The following is a 20,178-nucleotide window of genomic DNA, read 5'->3' on the forward strand; positions in this document are numbered from 1 at the left end:
GATCCTCTTGTGTTGGTTACATTGTATATGTCAACACAAGCTATTCTCTTCTCTTCTCTTTTCATGCCACCCTCATCACCCTAGTATCTGATCCCCTTCCAGCAGCACGTTGGGCAACATGACTAACATCCTTCCCATCTGGTTCAATCTCTCCTCCTCCTCCCTCCTGGAGGAGAACTGTGTGTGCAGCATAGTTTTCTGTGGAATGTTTGACACACACATTTCCAGAACATTCTGTCTAGTGGAAAAGCCAAATCAAGAGGGCAGAGAAAGCAACACCTAGTAAGCTACCAGACACGGACCGACGAACAGGCATGATGGCACTAGGTCAAAGTCTCTCCACAGCAAAGCTACTTCTCATGCCCAGACCATGTGCATTCCAAAAGCGTTCTCCAGTGTCATGCCCCTCTTCTTTCTCTCTCACTAATCATGCTCAGATACCTGCTCCTTTCCCCCATGCCTGCTTCTCATCTAAGTACCACCTTCCTCCTCCTTCACATGTTGTTAGAGCGAGATGCTTCACCTCAGCAGATTCGGCCATTTGAAATCACCCTTCACATGTCTCTGCGTCTCACTGATGCCCCATCTCATTTCAATCTCAGCCGGAATCATATCTTTTTTTCCCCCTTCCTGGTGTTCCCTCTGCTATTATTTATGATTTATCTCTGAAAGTGTCCCAGCTAGTGCTGCAGATGCGGTTTGTACGAACGATGCTATAGGAAATAAAGTAGTATTGCATGGTATCTGTCAATCCAACCAAACTCAGCCGCACTCCATGTTACACAGAAGGCTTGTCCCTCATTCCTAGGCCCCTAGATCCTTCCTTCACTGCCTAGGTAGTCCAAGAGAACTCCAGAGAGTGCAGCCACCAATTAAATGATCCTCACACATTGTATGCAATTCCCTGAGGAAATGGCCAGTGAAAAACCTTTATATACTTCATTCAAACAGCAGAACAAGCCTTTAAGAACTAGCCAAGACCCCCTTTCCTGGCACCTGGCTTTTGCTGCTACATTACTCTAACATGAATTAATCCCCCTTTCCTTGGAGACAGACCAAAGTGCTCGAACTGTGCCCAGTTGAGAATTTTGCTAGCAGCTTGCCAGGAAACCAACGGTGGCCCCTAATTTCCGTCAAATGGAAGACATTGCAGATATTCTCATTTTTAATACAGAACCATGGCCCATATAAACTACATATCTCAGCATGTGTTGTGGTGGAGCCACTTAGATCAAAATGGAGCATGAATGCTGGGACCCAGTGGGCAAGACGTATTGTAGAGTTCCATGGTTGCCTTTTGTCTATGGTCCACCACTTTGGCCATTCCTAGCCTAGAAGCTATTGCTTTTATTTATGTGAAAGTACCAATAGAGAGACATGCTGACGATATCTCCCATACACCAGCCTTCTGGACCTGGGCTGAGAGTCATCCTTATCGTATAAAGTTCTGTGGGGACTTAGATGTACTAGAAAGTCCATTAAATGAGAACTGGTCTAGGCCATGTTGAAGAGATTCCACTTGGTCCTTTCCCAGTTCTGGAAAACCAGGAATTATCAGGAAACGGTCAAACTATTCCCAGTAAGATTCTCTGAGTCTGTGGACTCGTTTTTTTACAGGCGTACTTCTTCCTATTGGGATTTTCCATGAGGCAAACTCCATGGTGCATCTGGTCATGGGAAGGCTTCTGCCTACACACTAAATAAATTCTGATGTGATGCTCTGTTTCTCTATGGAAACTGCACCCTGCGTTTCTCTCCATGAGTTTTTTCTCATTTCAGGCTCCATAATAAATTAACGAGAAGATGTTTTCTTTACACCAGCCATAGGACAGACTCTTTTCTGTACTCAATTAATCTTTAGTGATCTATATTAAATATTTATCTGAAGAAACGAGCCCTGTATTGCAGCAAGATTTTCTATTATGAGACTTTATCATATCAAGCAATATTTTTCCAGTGCTGACTCCCTCGTATATATTAAGCCAGAATTTCCGAGGGAATGACACATTTTTTTTCTCCAAATGACCTTTTCTCTTCATAACAAGCTGCTGATATGTTGGAATTTACAGGGTTATAAACACTTTTTATTGTGTGGGAGGAGGCTGGGTAATTCGGCATCAGCTTTCCTAATAAAACCCGAGGGAGAGGTTGTGATATTTGACACCAGTAAAGGCATGAAAGGCCTTCTGGGATTGCTGGGCACAAATGTCAGTGGAAGTCAGAAGGAGTGTGAGCCTTGTGCTTTCTCTCTGCTGGTGTAGCTTTCAAATGACACCAGCTCACAGGAGTTTGCTGTTACAGGAGACGGAAGGAAAGGGATCTTGAAAGGGACTGGGTTTCAGGACTCCTGGGTTCTCTTCCTAACACTGAAAAGAGAGTGCAATCTAGCAATTAGACCAGGAGACTGGGAGTCAGGATTCCTAGGTTCTCTCTCTGGCCCTGGGAGATGAGCGTGATTGAATAGGTGATGAGGAGCCAGGACACCTTGGTTCTTTTCTTGGCTCTGCATGGAGAGTGTCATCTAGTAGTTAGAGCAGGAAAATGGAAATAACAATTCCTGTGTCCTCTTTTGGCTCTGCCACTTAATTTCTGTGTGACTATGGGTAAGTCATCTGAACTCTCTCCATCTAAGTCAAATCTTGTGTAAAATAAATTATTATTGTTGTTGTTTTAATTTGTATTGTTGTAGCACCAAAAGGGAGACCCGCTCATGGAACAGAACCTCATTATGCGAGACACTATTCAAACACAGAATAAAAAGACAGTGCCAGCCTCAAAGAGATTATAACCTAATACTTCCCTGCTTCACAGGGGAGTTGTGAGTTAAGCTGGTTAATAATCATCAGTGAATAGCTTATTCTACACATTTCAAAATAGTTCTGTATAAATTGTTTGAGGAATATATGCACATTATAAATGATTTACCTAGCAATACAACCAAGCTGCTGTGTTTTGATGAATATATCCATGAATAATAAATATGATGAATTTCATTATATTTTACTAGTAAATTATTCATTTAAAAATCCTTCCCTCAGCTATCATTAGGAGGCTTAATTAACACTTGTTAAGTGCTTTGAGATCCTCAGATGAAAGATCCTATAGATAGGCTTGTCTGAATTCTATTTTTTTTAAATAATTTCAGTGGATAATATCAAAGTTTATTTTAAAGCTTTGGGTTTTTTATTTAAGTTTTCAGTTGTGGATTTTAAGCATTTTTTTTTCCAATTTGTATTTATTTAAATTTTCACAGTTGTGCTCAATAGATGGGTATTTTAAGCATTTTTTTTTCCAATTTGTATTTATTTAAATTTTCACAGTTGTGCTCAATAGATGGGTATTTTAAGCATTTTTTTTTCCAATTTGTATTTATTTAAATTTTCACAGTTGTGGGCATTTATGTGGGAGAAGGGGGTCTAGCAATAATTATCCAATGTCAATAGACATCGAGATTCAAAAAGTTACAGCATTATAACGGTTAAAATGACAATTGTCAACATCACATGTCAAAATATACAAAGTAAAGATCCTTAAATCAGAATGCAATAAATTCTCAAGGAGCGTGTTTTCTTACTTGGCCTCTCTCTGCAAATTTTGATGGTTATCAATGGAAATATAGCTATTTTGTCAGTTCCTGCCTGCACGGTGAAATTGACATTTACCAACATTTGCTGACAAAAATCTAATCCTTCCAAGCCTAGTTATAGAAGTAATTGTTATTATTCCTTTCTGGATCAGGATGTCACTGGTGATTTATTGATAATATTAGGAGTAAATATGTATATTATGGTAGTGCCCAAAAGTTCTATTTGGGAGTGGAGTCTCATTGTGATGAGACACACTCATTGTGATGAGACACACACTCATTGTGATCAGACACACAAAGGAGACATCTTCATGGCCTGAGGGGTTTACAGTTCTGCAGAAGTGGAGTCCGGCCCTTAATATTTCTCTTATTTGGGTGTTTTTCTAGGACAGCACCACATCCTGCATATGTTGATGAAGTGATGGCTGTCATTTTTAAAAACACAAGTGGAAGATCAATTTCCTAAGGGCCAGATTTTAAAGATATTTAGGCACCTAAAGATGCAGATAGATGTGTAGTAAGATTGTCAAGTGCTGCTAAGCATGGAACTCCCATTGAAAGATATACGATGTAGGCACATAGGCACTTCTGAAAATTACTATTATTATTAATTATTTGTATTACCATCGCATCTAGGAGTCCTAATCCCGGACCAGGACCCCGATGTGCTTGGTCCTGACCAAGCATGGAACACACACACGGTCCCTACCCAAAGAGCTGACAGACTAAATATAAAACAAGAGACAACAGATGAATTCAAACAGACGGAGGAATACATGGAAACACTGAGACAATGAAAAAAATCCCTCTGCGTCTTTAGGCTCTTAAATACCGTTAAAAATCTGGCCGTATGTACATTTACATGTGATTTGCTTCCTTTCTCTATAAGCCCATAGCGTGTGGTGTTGTTCTGAAGACTTTTTGAAGGGTTAGCACTAACAACAAGGGAGTTTGCAGGGTTTAGGCAGGTGGTGTGCTGGCTGCATATTCTGTGTGTCTCTCTCTCCCCCATTCAGAAATATATTAACTTCTGTGAGCTCACAAGGAAGATAAAGGACCCACAAAGCAAGAGCACTTCCTTGTATCTCTTCTGCTATGGCAGCTGATTGATTGCAGATTGGAAGCAGCTCCAACTTTCCTTCCCAAATGAAAAATGAAGAGCTCTTAACAACTGAATAAAATCTATCATGCTAAGAGAAGGAGTTTCACTAGCACAGACAGAAGAGGAGGCATCATAGAGCCATTAAAAATTTCTGCACGCGCCGGCTGATCCTTTACACTCCTGCCCCCTCGTGCACATACCCCGCTACACTTTAGGATAACAAATCTGTGGCTTACCTATGACTTCATACCAATGCTGCATACCACGGAGCATCTCCACCAAGGCACCATGGCCTCTTTGCACCTGCTAGGTTGGCTGTCTGAAGTGGACCATAGTGCACGTGTGAGTCCCAGCCTGGAGAATACCACAGCAGAGAGCTGTCTCCAGAACAGTTCTGGATGCAGAGAGATGGGCCAAGTGAGGTGGCTTGAGGCCACTAGGGCGTTGTATGATTCTATGTTCCCCTAATGGCCTGTGCGGATCATTGCAACTAGGTGCAAATTAGGGTAGCCCTAGCCTATACTGGGTGCTGAACAGGCCCTAGGGGTCCCTGCATAGACTATTCCTCCTTGTCCATGTGCTAGCACCTGTGTCGGAGAAGCGATGTGTTGGCGGTGCTGTAGTCCAGGGTGACATCAAGGACAGATGCAGATTCTCTGGTGGCCAAAGCTTGAGTTCGTTTCCCAAGTGTAGTAATGATAATAATCTATTTTCATGCCTACACATCAAAACAGAAACACCTTGCAATCAAAGCAACAAAAAGTGGAATTATGGGTAAACAATAGTATAATTTAGGTTAATGAAGCTGGCCAGAGCTGGCTTTTTCCCCTTCTCCCCAACAGAGGGAGCAGAGAACACCATCTGTTTAGGTCTTCTAGCCCTGGAGTTTGTACTGTTAACAGCTTAGGGCCTAATGGGGCTAAGCAGTCCCAATTCCACCCAGTAGAGGGCAGCATACACAGGCACACTGGATGGTTCATTGCCTATTATCATAGCTAGACAAAGCTTGAGAGTCTGGCAAGCATTGATTGTGATTGGTGCTGTCCAAAGGATGAGAGTTTTGGTTCGCAGCAACTTTCAAGGTTTTGTCATTTGTTTTCATTCTGCACTGGAACAAAAACATTTTTTGAAACATTGAAACAGCTGTTTTCAACGCTCACTCCCTCTCTGCCTTTGGTCAGAAGTGACCAGAAAGTCTTCAAAACCATTTCCAGTGACAACTTCATTGGAACTGGTACATCTCTGCAAAACATTTTAGTTCTCACGAAACAGCATGGTTTGACAGAATGTGATTTAGCTGAAAATGTTCCATCCAGCTGAAATTGTGACAACAGTGTAAGAATTCTGCAGCCACCTAGAACATCATGTTCCCTCACCAAGTCCAACTAGAATTTTACAGTGATGACACTGCCTTTCTTCCCTTGTATTCGCAACTCCAATGATTGCTTTGAGTTTGGCATAGGAACAAATCCGAAAACTCAAAATGAAGCTTGTTACCGGAGTGCTCTTGTGTCTGTATATATGTAAATAATTAGACAAGAGATAAGGTGCCAGTAGATGATGCTCAGAAACGTGTAGCATAGTCCCTGGATTTTGCAGGACCCGTAAAACTAGTTGTGACTGCACATGGCTTCCTTCGTGCAGCTGTTTACGTCGTCTCTTTACAAAGCTTAGCCTAATTTGGTGTTCACCCAAGATCATGTACCACCCTCAGGTTCATCTGAAATTGAACGGTTGTGACTTGCTCTGGGCGTTAGCTAGATGGCGCTAGAGTATTTTTATGTGTTTCCATGACAATGTGACTGTTTGGTGCAAAATATGATGGTAGGTTGGACGTTGCTAGAATAAATGAATGTTTAATTGTATGTAGATGTTGTTCTGCGGTTTGCTTTTTCATGCACATTTAAGCAACTGAGCTTTACTAGTACAAATGCTTACAAATAGGCTACTTTTAAACTCAAACTATTACCAATACTATTATGATCAATATTATTGATCTTGTTACTTATATTATTTGTATGAATATAATTTTATGTCATATTTATGTTGCAATTGCATCCTTGATAAAGATGAAGGCTCAACTGGGTGAGGTGCTCTGCCAACACAAAGCAAGTCAGTGCTGCTTTGAGACGTTTACACTTGCGATTGAATTGTATGTCCGCATGCGATATTCAAAATTTGGACTCTTTGCTGGCTTTGTTAGTTTATGTAAGACATCTTATTAGGTAACAAAAATGGCATCATAAGCATTATAGCACTATCGCCAGCATCAAGAGTTAAAAAATCATGGGAGTCACGTAAAATTCATGACATTTGTAAAAGATAATATATTTGGGAGGTTTACTTGCCTCCTGCTTTCTGAATATTTTGAGGCCACATTTTCAAGTTTTTCTCTGCAACCATGAGGGCTAGAACCCTACTTCAAAAATAAATGATTCTCACATAATCACAGGACTCCAGGTGCTGGGGCTTCCAGAAAAAAACACCAGGCACAATGAGACTCTCATTAAAATTTTAAGAATTGGCAACACTGAAATCTGTGCTGTGTTGGTTCATTATACCAAATCTCAAATGCTTGCCTTTCATCGAGAGAGAAACATAACTGCAAAGAAATTGGCGTGTCATTTTGCCTCGTGAATACATCTCAGAATTTCACATTCTGCTAATGAAAAACAAGATGCAAAACGCAAGGAGTACATTATATTTGTTTAGGGATTATTCTTTCAGCTTGAACGAGGGATGAACCTAACAAACCTCCTTCTCTTTCGCTTCCTCTCCCCATCAACCCTGCAACTTATATTTCCCTCTCTCCCCACTGCTCTCTTATTAGTGCTGATCAGACTTGGAGTGCGGACTCCCCAAAGAGAACCCAGACATTTGGAGGGAAGTAAAAAGTAATGTTCTTTCTGGTGTTGCTCAAGAGCTGCAAGCCAATACTGAAATATTTAATGCTGAATACTCAGCAGAGGGGCTCTCATTTGCTGAGCGGGAAGGAAACAGTAAGATAGAAAAAAAATGGGAACAGGCTGTGCTGGATGCATGACTGAAAAACAACTGTCCAAATTTACCTTCTAACCCCTATGTAGGGTTGAATTGTGGTTGGTCTTTACTTACACTTCCATGCAGTGGTGGGGGACAGGGGAGGAGTAAGTGTAATCTATTAGTCCATGTGTGTTGTGTGTCTTCCTCTGCGAGTCAGTCACAGCTGCCAGCTACAGAGTCTGGCTTTTTAGCTCAAGCTGTAGCAGCTCCTGCTTTCAGCTCAGAAGATCCCTGCTTTGATGGCCAAGATGGTAGCTGCGACATAAAGGAACCTTTTCGTTTCCCCAGAAGTCCTGCCCAGAATAGCGTCCCTTGAGTTTGAGGGAATCCAGGGGCTGGTTCCTAGATGCTCTGCCTTGGGAAGAATAGCTAGGATCCTCCCTGACCCTTCCTGACTGGGATGGCTGAGAGTTGGGGGGACCACCTCTCCGTCACTTCTCTGACCCCTGATCAGCAGGCAGTGAGGAAAATATGCTGTAGTCTTTCCAGGGGCATAGCAGTCCCTTTACGATGTAGCTAGGGAGTTCCAGGAGGCAGAATAGAGCCGTGGACCTCCACTTTGCCCCTTACAATGGACTGTGCCTAACAGGCACCATTTAGCCCTTAAGAATCGATTAGGGTCCAGGCAGAGACTGGAATCTCTAAAGAAGGGCAAAACATTAGCAGAAGCTGTATTAGCAAAGGCCCTTTGGCCCAGCACAGCAGGCTGAGAACTGGTGACAGGTGGGGTGGGGGTTGTGCTTCGAGGCTGGGGAGCTGACTGTGCCCTCACTGGGTGAGTTGCTCAAGGAGAGCTGATTGGCAGCTGTCACACCACACTCCTCCAGACAGAGCGGATCAGTTTGAAGATAAGGAATCAGGTGTGTGTGTGAATCCACGTGAAAGATGGAAAAGGCCTATTGGACATGGAGTACATTCCCCTCCCGACTCCTGGCCAAGGCAGGATTGTTCTGTAAAGTATATTCTCAAGTGCTTTGTCCAGACTGCTTTTAAATGAGGAAAGGGACCCAAAAGGCTCCCTATTACAGGTGTGGTTAGTCTGGAAAAGAGGAGATTGAGGTGGGGGGGGACATGATAGCGGTCTTCAAACATCTGAAAGGCTGTCATAAAAAAGATGGAGAAAAATTGTTTTCTCTTGCCACAGAGGGCAAGACAAGAGGCAACGGTTTCAAAAAGAGGCTGGATAGCCACCTATCTTGGATGGTTTAGGCACAACAAATCCTGCATCTTGGCAGGGGGTTAGACTAGACATCCTGTCTAATCCTATGGCTCTGTTAGAAAAGGAGGCTGGGTTTTTTTCTTACACACCAGTTGGAGGAGTCACAGTCAGGCATGGGAGGTCCAGCAGAATGTGGACCAGTGGTGGGGGTTCTGCTCATGCCAGCAACAGCAGGAGTGGTCACAGGCCCCTCATTTCCAACCACAAGCAGCAGAAGAGGGAGCATCCGGGGCAATTAGAGGTTGGTCTTCTCTGGTGGTGGTTTGGTGCCAGAAGTTTCCCTGCTGGTTCTAGAGGTTGCAGACTCAGGCAGACTTCACTGCCTGGGTCATGTTTACAAGTTTTCCTTTGCTACTACAAGCACTTCATTTAATGGAAGCTGAGATTCTGATGTCATCCTGGAACTCGAGGAGCAGGGACCATCGGCCTGCATGCATTGTGGCATGTTTTCAGCAGGACGTGTGCTTCTAAATCCATCGGGCACTTTTGACGATTCCATCCCCTTAATCTGGCCCAATTCACAGCTGCCTTCATTTATTCCAGACCACGAGGAACGCCTACCAAGAGCAAGCCTGGAGCAGGTCAAGGAAGAGGAGGATTTCCCAGGCCAGATGAAGATTTCTCTTCTCCATTTAACAGAACAGTGTGGTTGAAGCCTCAGCTGAAAGGACCCAGTACCGCCCCTGCAGTCTGCACTGCACTGCAGTTTGATTCCACACCAGGCAGGCTCATAGAATGGAAATGCACTGAGATCTGTCAGCTCTGACTTTTCCTCCCCCATCCCCAGGTCTCACCTGATGGGAGAAGTAATTTAACCAGTACAAATGACTCCCCTGTGAAGTCAGCCTCATTGCAGCTTCCTGTAAATATTTTATTGTAAATGACTTGTGTCCGGGTAGAGCTCTGTGAAGCAAGGTGTATGGAAAATAGTCCCCGAGGACTGGGGAGAGAGAGATGCCAGTGTGCGATCAGTTACAGAGCATGATCACCAACTAACAACGGCTCTGAAGCGTGATCCTGGCATCAGATACTTGGCATCACCTGCACCGCCATCCAGAGATGACACCTCTGCTACTGCCTGCTGCAGAAGCCCTGATATACCTGTATAATCAACTCCTTAAGAGAGGTGCAGGCGGCTGCATGCCATCTCCTGTGTGCACACATAAGCCACTGCACATTGCACGACCTGCCCTGAAGGAAGATATAATGGATCTCTCATTGCTTGCAGAAGAATCCTTGTCACCTAAGGCTCACCAAAATCCTTCTCCCTCCTGCTCTGTATCTAGGGGCTGCCGATTTCCTCATACCTTCCTGCAATCCTGCTTTTTCAGGAGACCGGCCCTTGGTTTCTGACTGAACTTGCATTGTCCAACAGTGGGTCTGTAAGATAAGCATCAGAAATCAGCGTGGATGTCTCCAATTGTTGTTGCAGTAGGGCTTATCTTGCTGCACTTACAGAGGTCAGTGGGCGGTAGTCAGACAGAATAAAAGAAGAAGTAAAACTTGGAACACAGGGGAAAAAATTATAGGGAGATCCAGAAATAGAAAAAGCTATAAAAGGTACAGTCATGGCATCCCCCTATGCGCTACTGGTGCCAGAACAAAATTATTCCTTGCATCAAACATCTGACGACTCCTTTTTTTACATAACTGCTTCTGCAGAAATAAGCATCTGCCTGTTTTACAAGTGGAATTAAAAGCCTACCCACAAGGTTGAGTGACGGCTTCTCCTTGGCTTGTTAACCTTGAAACAGCTCTTAAGCCAGGAGGCCTCAGTCTGCCTGCCTTCAGACATCTGCACTGAACATGGAAAGCCCAGCCAGGTGCGAGAGAGATCCACTCTGGAGCAGTGCGGAGGGGACTGGTGGGTGGAGCACTGTGAATAATCCCAAAACTTGGTGTACGTAGAGGAGAGTGGATCCCTCATCACTTCATAAGAAAGGAACTCATGCAGGTGAGAAATGAGAGGGGAGAGAATTCTCTTCTAGGCCCAAGAGCATGTGCTGTCTCCTGTCCTATGCTCCTTGTGCCACCCTCCTGAAGACATGGGTTTGAACTGCTAAATTCAAAGGAGGAGCTGACCTTCCCCGAAGTTTAGAGAGATGGTTGGCTCTAAGACGTTAGCCTGGAATGATTTCTAAGCTTATTAATTTTTGGCGCAATTTATGCTTTCATCAGTCAGAGCCCCTCAAGATTATTAAAGATGAGGAGGGATGTCTGATATTACAGCTGCCAGTGATATTCTGAAACCATGACCATCTGAATCCAAATGCAGCCAGAACAGCTGTTCATCAAACCCAGATGAAGGCCAAACTCCTTGGCTGTATGACCCAGCAACCACCAGGATTTTGCACAGTATTATACAGGTCCCAGCAAGCCTCATCATCCTCCATCCCTGCCTTTGTTCTCCTTTATGCAAATATATGAAGGGTTATCCATATGCATGGGGATTCATTATGCAGGGAATGTAACAACACTGGTCCCTGAACTGCATGAAAAATGAAGGTTGTGGGTAAACGAGTAACTACGTGATGTAATTGGCTGGTATACGCCAGTCTCCTGAATGTGTCATCTTTGCCAAGCTGCAGTGTGAGAGCAATGAGATGGGAATGTAAATTGCATCTCTCTCATAAAGTTGCCTAAACTTGTGTTAGTGTCATTTTCAGCTGAACGTTTACATTGAGGAGAACACTGGAAGGTTTCATTGTTTACACACATTATGTAAATTGATTTAAATTCCTGGTTTACACACATTTATTTACAAGGTGTTTACTGATTACAAACCAATGTACATCACTAGTTTACATGCAAAATGTAAACTATGTAAATTTCATTATTTTTTACGTGCAGTGCTCTGTAGCATCCTATTGCTTATTCCACACAGTCAACAAGAACTTCCTTTCATCTCTTCTCCTTCAGTCTTTCACCTGCTACATTACTGCTGAAAAAAACCTCACCTCCAGCTTAGAAACATAAAAGATGATGTCTCCTTTACGCTGAGAGATTAAAACCCTCATGTGAAAATGCACTTGCTGTCGCCAGAATTGCAGTGTGACTAAAAAACCAAACCAAAGCAGAGAATGAGAAATATCCTGGCACCTGTCTACGTATACAAGAGGAAAAGGTGTCCTGAATGCAGTGAAGAGGAGTCTTGGTAATATTCCTTCAGATGTTATTGGCATCCAAGGTGCTATAGTTGGCCAGAAAGCCTACCATGGGGTATAAGTGAGAGACAGAGAGCCTTTAAGATAAGGCATAGTTAGGGATATGAGTTCCAGGTTGCATCACAGAGGCAATGAAGAGACTACACCAAACTCCTAACCTGTAATTTGGGAAGGCAGCTCATTGGTAGGTCGTGGGTTATTTTCTAAACTATCCAGTTGGGGAGTGTCCATATTTTGTTTTGGGGTCTAAAAGGTCAGCGTAAAGTCAATTTCCTTTCAACATCTGAGAATTCCCACCAGAGTCTTGCACATTGTGCGGTACTGTACTGGGCAAGGAGTCTCTGAGGTTGGGTAAGTGATACAGGACACAGTATGAAGCAGATAGTTTGACCTGGGCTGGGCTGGGGCGAGTAGCCCATTGCAGGCACCTCTCTGCTAATGCTGATAAATGCTCCCAGTGTAGAACGACAGCTCTTTCTTCTCTGCAGCTTTCTTCGTGGGAAGAAATGCCACCGTTGCTCACATGATAGGGAACTTGCTGGAAAAAAAAGCCGAGGGTAGGAGGGGAAGGTGTCTGATTTGACAAGTGTTATTTTGCGGACTGACCTGGGGTGTGAATCTCCTCCCGGCATGCAGACGCTCTGTTCTGCAGTCTTTATTTTAATGATTTCTGCAAATCCAGATGGGTTGTGAATGAGAGTGAAAATGAAACCTAACAATAGCCTAGCGAAGTGGCACTGGGAATGGGCACACTCTGAATGGAGAAGATTTTAGTTTTGGCTTTCGTCCTCTCTCCATTTACACTCTGGCCTCTTTATACCTCTCTGGCATCAAGAAGGGACTAAAAGTGGGACTAGGTTACATTGATGCTCACTTTAAAGTCCCTTTACATATCAAGAGTGGCCTAAAGGGATGTCAGTGTAAATGTGCATCAAGTTCTCAGTGTTTGGCTAGAAAATGGTGCTTATCCCTATGAATGGACATAGCTCAGTTATCACATCCCTGTCACTGCTGCCCAGGCACATAAACCCACACTGCAGGCTGAAAATGAAGGATAGAATTAATGCTACCTCACTCATATGGCACCTGTCACCCACAGAGCTCACATTGCATTACAGAGTTGGGTTTTGTTAACCCTTTACCATGTAGAAGGTGAACAGCTGTGGGGACTGAATGTGGGACCTCTCATTTTAAAAGACCCTGTTCTGTTAGGCAAGGCTATAGCAGGCTCACCAAGCTCTCTCTCTGTGGACAGCCACAACTAGAGAGGGCCAGAGTTACATTGGGATTACATACAGATGGGGAAACTGAGTCAGAGGGAGGTGAGGTGACTCACCCAAAGAGACCCAGGGAGTTGATGAGTGTTCTGTTTGTTTGTGGCAGCACTCATCATGAGCTAAAGACTTTTCTGACATAGAGGAAGAGGCAGACAGCCCAAGGAACTGACTATCTGAAGACGGCTGCACAGACAGTAGACAGAGGTCAGGGATGTGGAACAATAGAAGGGATTTTCTATACAAATTCGTGAGATGCTCTATAGACAGCACAGCAGAAGTGGGTTTTAAGAAGAACATGGAATAAAGGGGATATGGCTTTGGGGATGACTCCAGGGATGTCGCGCCATGCACACAGGGCTGTGTGGATAAAGGGAGGGAGGGGATTGATGGAGAGAGTGGCAGACGCTAGAATAGGGATTCCGAATATGAGCAGGGCAGGTGGCAGGGAGACCAACATGTAACACAACCCAAAGGAGGATAACATTTATACAGAGTCTTGAAGGAGGCGACCAATAGTTCAAATGTGATGCAATAGACAGCGAAGGGATTCAAAAAGAGGAGTGACGTGAACAAATGAATGGGCCAGGAAGATGACAATGGCAAAACTGAGCAAAACTCTGGTTTGCTGACTCCTTTTCCTCTAGCCATGGGCATGCATTGGCCAAAATGGAACCATGTTGAGTGCCTAACATTAGATATATCAATTTCTATTGGATTTCAGAGTTGTTGAGCACCCACAATGCTCCCAGACATTTTTAGGGCACATTTATGCCACTCTGGGCCTTTCACCCAGAACAAAAGGGCAAGAATGGACATGCAGATCTCATCCTATGAGAACTGGAATGATTTTCTGGCCCATCTCAGGTTAATAACGAATCTATTTGATGAGCTATGGAAGATCTCACATAAGCTGACTATCTACATATCATTGATATGTCTTATTAATATTATAACATAGAGCTGGTTGAAATGTTGATCATATTTCACACTATTTATAAATAGTCTATAAAGGGTTAATGTATTATTCATAGATATTTTAATGGTTAGTTGGTTGTTATAGAGTCTACAGATTGCTTATAACCCTGCTTTATAGCCATATATAACACCGTCTGTTGATGTGCTTATAACCATCGCTATCACACGCATTAGTGTCTGCAACATGCATGTGGCATCTATGAATCATTTCTCAACTCTTTATAAACTATTTCCAAATCATATCTTGAATATAAAGGGCAGCTGAAATATTTACATTTTTTAAAATGAATTTTGAAATTTCAGCAAAAAATAGGAATTCTTTTTTCAAATTTATTTTTGAATTTGTTTTGTTTTTGGCTTTCATCCTCCTGACCATCTCCAATTAATCTGTTCACTGTAACCCACAACTAATCCTGCATTTCTTCTTCTACGTACTTGATGCCCTCTTTGTAACTAGCTTATGTAACAAAATAGCTTTGTATTGTCATCCATTTAATTTGCCAGTGTTTATTGTACAGTGATATGTGTGATTTTAAGAGACGATAAAGTGTCTAGAGGTTGGAATGGATACTTTTTTTTTTCTTTTTTCTTTAGGAACTGAAATAAATAAATGCATTTGGAATTTCTACTTTTCCTCTCCCAATTATGCCCCACTCCGCCCTCCTTATCAAGCCAATTGTTTATTAGCCACTCAGTAAAAGAATTATTCTTTGTTTTTCTATAGCACTGGACATCCAAAGATCTCAGAACATTTTACAGACATTAATGAATTAAGCCTTGGAATGTCTCTGGGAAGTAGGCAAGTATTGTTATTTCCATTCTACAGGTGTGGAAACTGAGGCATAGAGCAGTGAACTGACTTGCCCAAGGTCACAAAGTGAATCTGTGGCAGAACCACAAACAGAACTCAAATTTTTTGTTACTCCTGAGCTTTAGCTATTAAACTGTGCTTCCAGTACTGTGTGCCCTTCCACCTATATGACTACGCAGACAGCCCACAAACCAGCACCACCATCCCATACACATAATCACAGTTCATAGGACAGTCATCAGTGCAACATTTTCCATTCTCAACCGCACCGTGAACCCGCCTCATTATCGCGGGGTTGATTCTGAATAATGCTCATTCTTCATCTCTTGGCTCTATCTATACCGCCCATGACCCAACACTTAATGCAAAACAGCTCTCCATATCTTCTCTCTACCTCTCAAGAGCAAATGTGAGATACAGATCTAAACTGAGGGGTACAATCATTTCAGGGTTCTAAGGAAATTACCCTAAAATCCTGTCGAGTATAATAAAGAGAGACATCCACTCTATCTACCTACAGAATGTAACAGAGAATTATGTTGCCAAGGTAGAATTCTAGAGGCTGCTTTAAACATTCAATGGAAAGAATATCAGTGGCTGTTCAATTCCGTAGGAACTCTGCAGAAGGGAAAAGGTCCTTTTGCATTGGATGCCTTTGCCAACTGGCCTACTAGTAAATGTTTGAGCTTCAGCTGTGGCAGGACAGGGACGAACGAGGGGCTGGTTTTTGTAAGGCTGGCTGCAGATGCTAGAAAATCCTGTGTTTTGCTTGACGTTGCTGCGTAACATTGGCAGTGGCTTTGTCTCTGAGGGTTTTCAATGTAAATGACACGGTTCTAATGTGCTGTGTCCATGTTTCCTCACAGCAAGACACTCTGGGGAAATCACCACTAAACAAGCGACAGTGTTCCAATTAGGGACGGGTGAGCTCTTTTTTGCCTAATTTCGAACCCACTCGAAATTCGCGGATCGGAATGGCTGATTCGAATTCTAGCAACACCGGGCTTTGGAGCTGCAGTGGGAAAAGGGGAAGAGAGGGCAAAGCATATGGCAAGACCCAGGGTATAAAAGGTGCAGAGATCCTGAGCAACAAACACAAAGAATCTGTGAAACAAAGCACAGAGGGGGAAGATTCCAATGAAAACACTCCACATACAGGACACTCCCATGTTCCACCCCAGATTCTCAGGGCGGCTTCGCTATCCTTAATGCAGAGCACTGGCTTCCCTTTAGCTAGGTGAATAAAAAGAGTTATTGAGAATCACCCTTGAGGAGGAAACTTGTCTTTAAACCAGAATCCGATACTCGGCGAACTCCAGCTTGCTTTGCAGACCCGGGCAGTAGATTATGGAGCCCACAAAATGAGATTTCCCCACCCCGATGCTAACAACACACTATGTTCTGGATGGTTTGAGGGCTATGAGCCAGATCTTCAGCTGCTATAAACTGCTGGAGCGCCATTGAATTTAAAAGGATCACACTGATTTACACCTGCTGAGAATTTAGAAATATGGGCCCGATTTTCTAGTGCTCGGCACCCACAATTGGAACCAGATTTTTAAAAAGTCCTCAGTACCTAGTTGAACATCTAAATAAAGGCTTGATTCTGCTCCATTCAAATCAATGGCAGATTGATTTTGGTTTTGGGTTTTTTTCCCCAGTGACTTGAGTGGGAGCAGGATCAAGGCCGAGGGGAGCAGATTTTCAAAATGGAGCTGCTCCCAGCAACTCCAGTTTTGACACAGATGCCTGGATTTTCAAAAGAGCTCAGCTTCTTTATAGGCTCCTAACCTAAACCAGCTCAGCGTCCTGCATGCTCTATAGTGATTTACTCTTATTGCTCGTTCGGAAGAACTTGTCCTTGGTGTGATTTGTGTCTGATAGTTGGGCAAGGGGAGAAGACGTAGCCACGACTCCAACTCTGCCACGTCCTTTCTTGCCTCACACCATCCAACTACCTCCATTGCCCATAACCATGGCATTATCCCCTAGCTGTGAACTCTCTGACCCACCTCACGTTTTCTATGTCTTGTGAATCATGACATCATCCCAGCTCTCTCGATTCCAGCAGCTGCAGAATGTACTCCTCACCTCTCATCCTTTGGGATACTACAGTGGCAGATACCTTAGAAACATCACAGACAAACAGGTCCATTACTGTTTCCCCTATGTCTTTTAGGGTCTGGTTTGAAACTGCTCTCAGCTTCCTTGATTCTTTATGGATTTGTTGAGGTCTGTCACAGAGATTCTCTGGCTACTCTCAACCCTGCCACTTCTCATCAACCCAGACACACTATCTCACTGCGCTAGGTACGAGATCCTTCTCCTCTGCAATCTCTGCCATCTGCCAAGGGCTTCTCTCTCGTGACCCCTCAATGAATTTCCATCTCATTTCCTATCTAATTTGAAAACACAAACTTCCTTGGGTGCCTCTTAATACCTCCCTCATTCCGCTGTTAACCCCACACCCCCATGTAATGCCATTATTTAACTCCACAAAATAATGTTGGAATGCATGGCGCATTTCACCCGTACCTGTCTATGTGTATTTTACGGTGAGCGTTCACTGATTTATGCTCGTGCATATGTATAGACAGACTTGGGTGTGTTTGAGCACGTATTAGGCATACAGTGGGAGGCATTCTCCTTCCCACCATGGCCCCTTTATACCAGTGGGGTGGCCTCCGGGGCCATAAAAGCCCCTTAGCTGGCCAGGGAGAGTTCTCCTGGAGCAGACCCTGCATACAAGAGTCATAAGCAGCCCTGTACCACTCTCCTTGAAGCCCCTGATACACTTGGGGGTGCTGAAGTTGTCCCAAGAGCAGAAATGGAGTCCCTACAACAGACATGTGTTCTCTGCCACAACAAGATGTGGAGCCCGTAGGGGAAATGGGACAGCAAAAACTGGAGCAGCAGGAGAATGCTTCTTTCCCCCGAGAAGTTCTGAATGGGGAAGGTAGAACAGTGTCGGTGGGCTATGCTTGTCTGGGTTGTACCTGCTGGAGGCGCAGTGCAGCGTCTCAGCCAGTATATTGTGGGGTTATTCTACATCGGCAGATGCTTCTGGAATAGTGCCTCCTAGTGTGTGTGCGCACTCCATCTTTTTTGTTTTTACCGAGTGTGAGTGCAATGAGCTATCTTTACGTCCGTGTTACATTCCTACCTATTTGTTCATATCGGCGTGTTCTTTGGCGCCTTATGCAATTGTATTCCAGGGCCCATTCACATGTGTAGATATGCACGTGTGTATAGGAGCCCTACCATCTCCCACACAATTATCATAATATTTAGGGGGTTGTTTCCTCAGCTTCTGTAAACAAGAGATTGCATGAGAATCTCAGCTTCCATTAATACAAATAAGTTTTTTGCAGAGACAAGGCTGAAAACACGAAGTGAATGAAGCCTAAAGGCTTAGAAAGCAGAAGACAAATGCAAAGAACCCAACACTTATTATTTTTGTTAAAAAAAAAAGTCTTCTGATTTTTAAGCCAATCTCATGATTTTGGGGGCGGGGCTCACTTGTTTTTTGGAGTTCTTGGGGTGGGTAGTATTTCTAGAGGTAAATATCAGTTAAGTGAAAACTGGAATGTTGGTATGTGTCTGTAAGAGATATACTTAAACCTAGCATGGGGAGGTGGACTAGATGACCTTGCGTGATCCCTCCTGCCCCGACATTTCTGTGATTATATAGATTGATATGTCAGCTTGTGAATGCATGCATAGTAAGCAGATGGCTGGGTGTGCATATAGAGTTGCATTCAAGTTTGTGTGCACAGTGCTGGATGCATTTTGATGTGCTCGTTTGCGCGTCCATGTATTTAATCTTTGCCCATATATGACACATTCACATGCACATTGAACAGGTTCTCCCCTGAGCTTCTGTCTGTCTCTCTATATTGTTTTTATGTTGTGGTAATCACCTGGGTATCCACACACCTTCATTGCTTACTTCAGAACTTTACATCTACTGTATCTGAGTCTTTGAAGCAGATGTCATTATTAACGAAAGGCAGCAGATAGTCCAGAAGCACTCCCAGACTGAATGTGGGCATTGGCGGGTCTCAACCAATGACCAGCATCTACTGTGACTGAAAGAGTGACCCCTCAGAGTTCCCACTGCCTGCAAAGCTATGAGCTCTGTAAGAAACCGACATACCTGTATATTTTATATCTGGTTGTAAATCCTTGACGATGTCTTTCCACAAAGGATAAGTAGCTCCGCGAGTGGTGGAAAGGCCCCCTGTCTGAAATAAGCCAATCAAATTCCTTGGAGACATGTTGGTTGGTAACAGCTGGTTCCTGGTGGGAGGGCTGTACTATTATATGGTCCCATATAAACAGGAAGTAGAGGAACTCAACAAACCTCCAGTTCATGCTTTTCTGTCTGCCTTTTTCCTCTCATTCTTGCTCCATTCTATGGAGTCCTGTGGAGGAAGAGAGGAAGGGAGGGGAAGAGGAAAGAAAGAGAGAAAGGAAGGAAAGAAATAGAAGAAAAAAGAGAGAGAAGAAAGAAAAATGGTTACACATGTAATCATAGAAATGGTTTTTGTTGCTGTTAATTATTTCAGATACGTGGCACATGAAAACAAACTTTAAACCAGGTTTTAAATGCCTTCGGTCTTCTTGTATTGAGGTTCTGGGTATCTAACTGTATTTCACTGTTTGATAGGTACTTCTGTGGGGCGTTTATCCCTTCTCTCAGAGCATGCATTGCCCTGTGAAACAGCTAGGTCAGGATCCAAATGCACCTCACCCTGTTCCCCCAGTTACTTCTCTCAGGGAAGTTCTCTGCAATGCTGCAGTGGGGAGAGGAGGCCAGATGCACAAGGTGGCTGCATCCCGGGCTTCAATTATATGTTTATCATCCCTTTAATGCAGTGCCAGATAAATGTGTCTTCTGCTTTCATCTATCTCCGATGATCTGTAATCCATACTCCATGCAACCTGAGCTCTTACTTTAAAGTCATGCCAAAAAAAGAGAAATCAAATAAAATCAGTATCC

General features: G+C 43.5%; 1 protein-coding gene across 1 annotated transcript in view; it reads right to left on the reverse strand.

The window, feature by feature from the left end:
* The window catches only part of BRINP1 (BMP/retinoic acid inducible neural specific 1), a 65,003-nt gene extending 45,403 nt beyond the window's left edge, over nt 1-19,600 (reverse strand). Inside the window, exon 1 of the mRNA XM_032797890.2 lies at nt 19,333-19,600. Coding sequence (XP_032653781.1) covers nt 19,333-19,550 — 218 coding nt within the window. The 5' untranslated portion in view covers nt 19,551-19,600. The remainder of the gene's footprint in view (nt 1-19,332) is intronic.
* Nucleotides 19,601-20,178: the final 578 nt, after the last annotated feature.

Source organism: Chelonoidis abingdonii, chromosome 24 (assembly GCF_003597395.2).
Source record: "Chelonoidis abingdonii isolate Lonesome George chromosome 24, CheloAbing_2.0, whole genome shotgun sequence".
In the NCBI taxonomy this organism is placed as follows: Eukaryota; Metazoa; Chordata; order Testudines; family Testudinidae; genus Chelonoidis; species Chelonoidis abingdonii.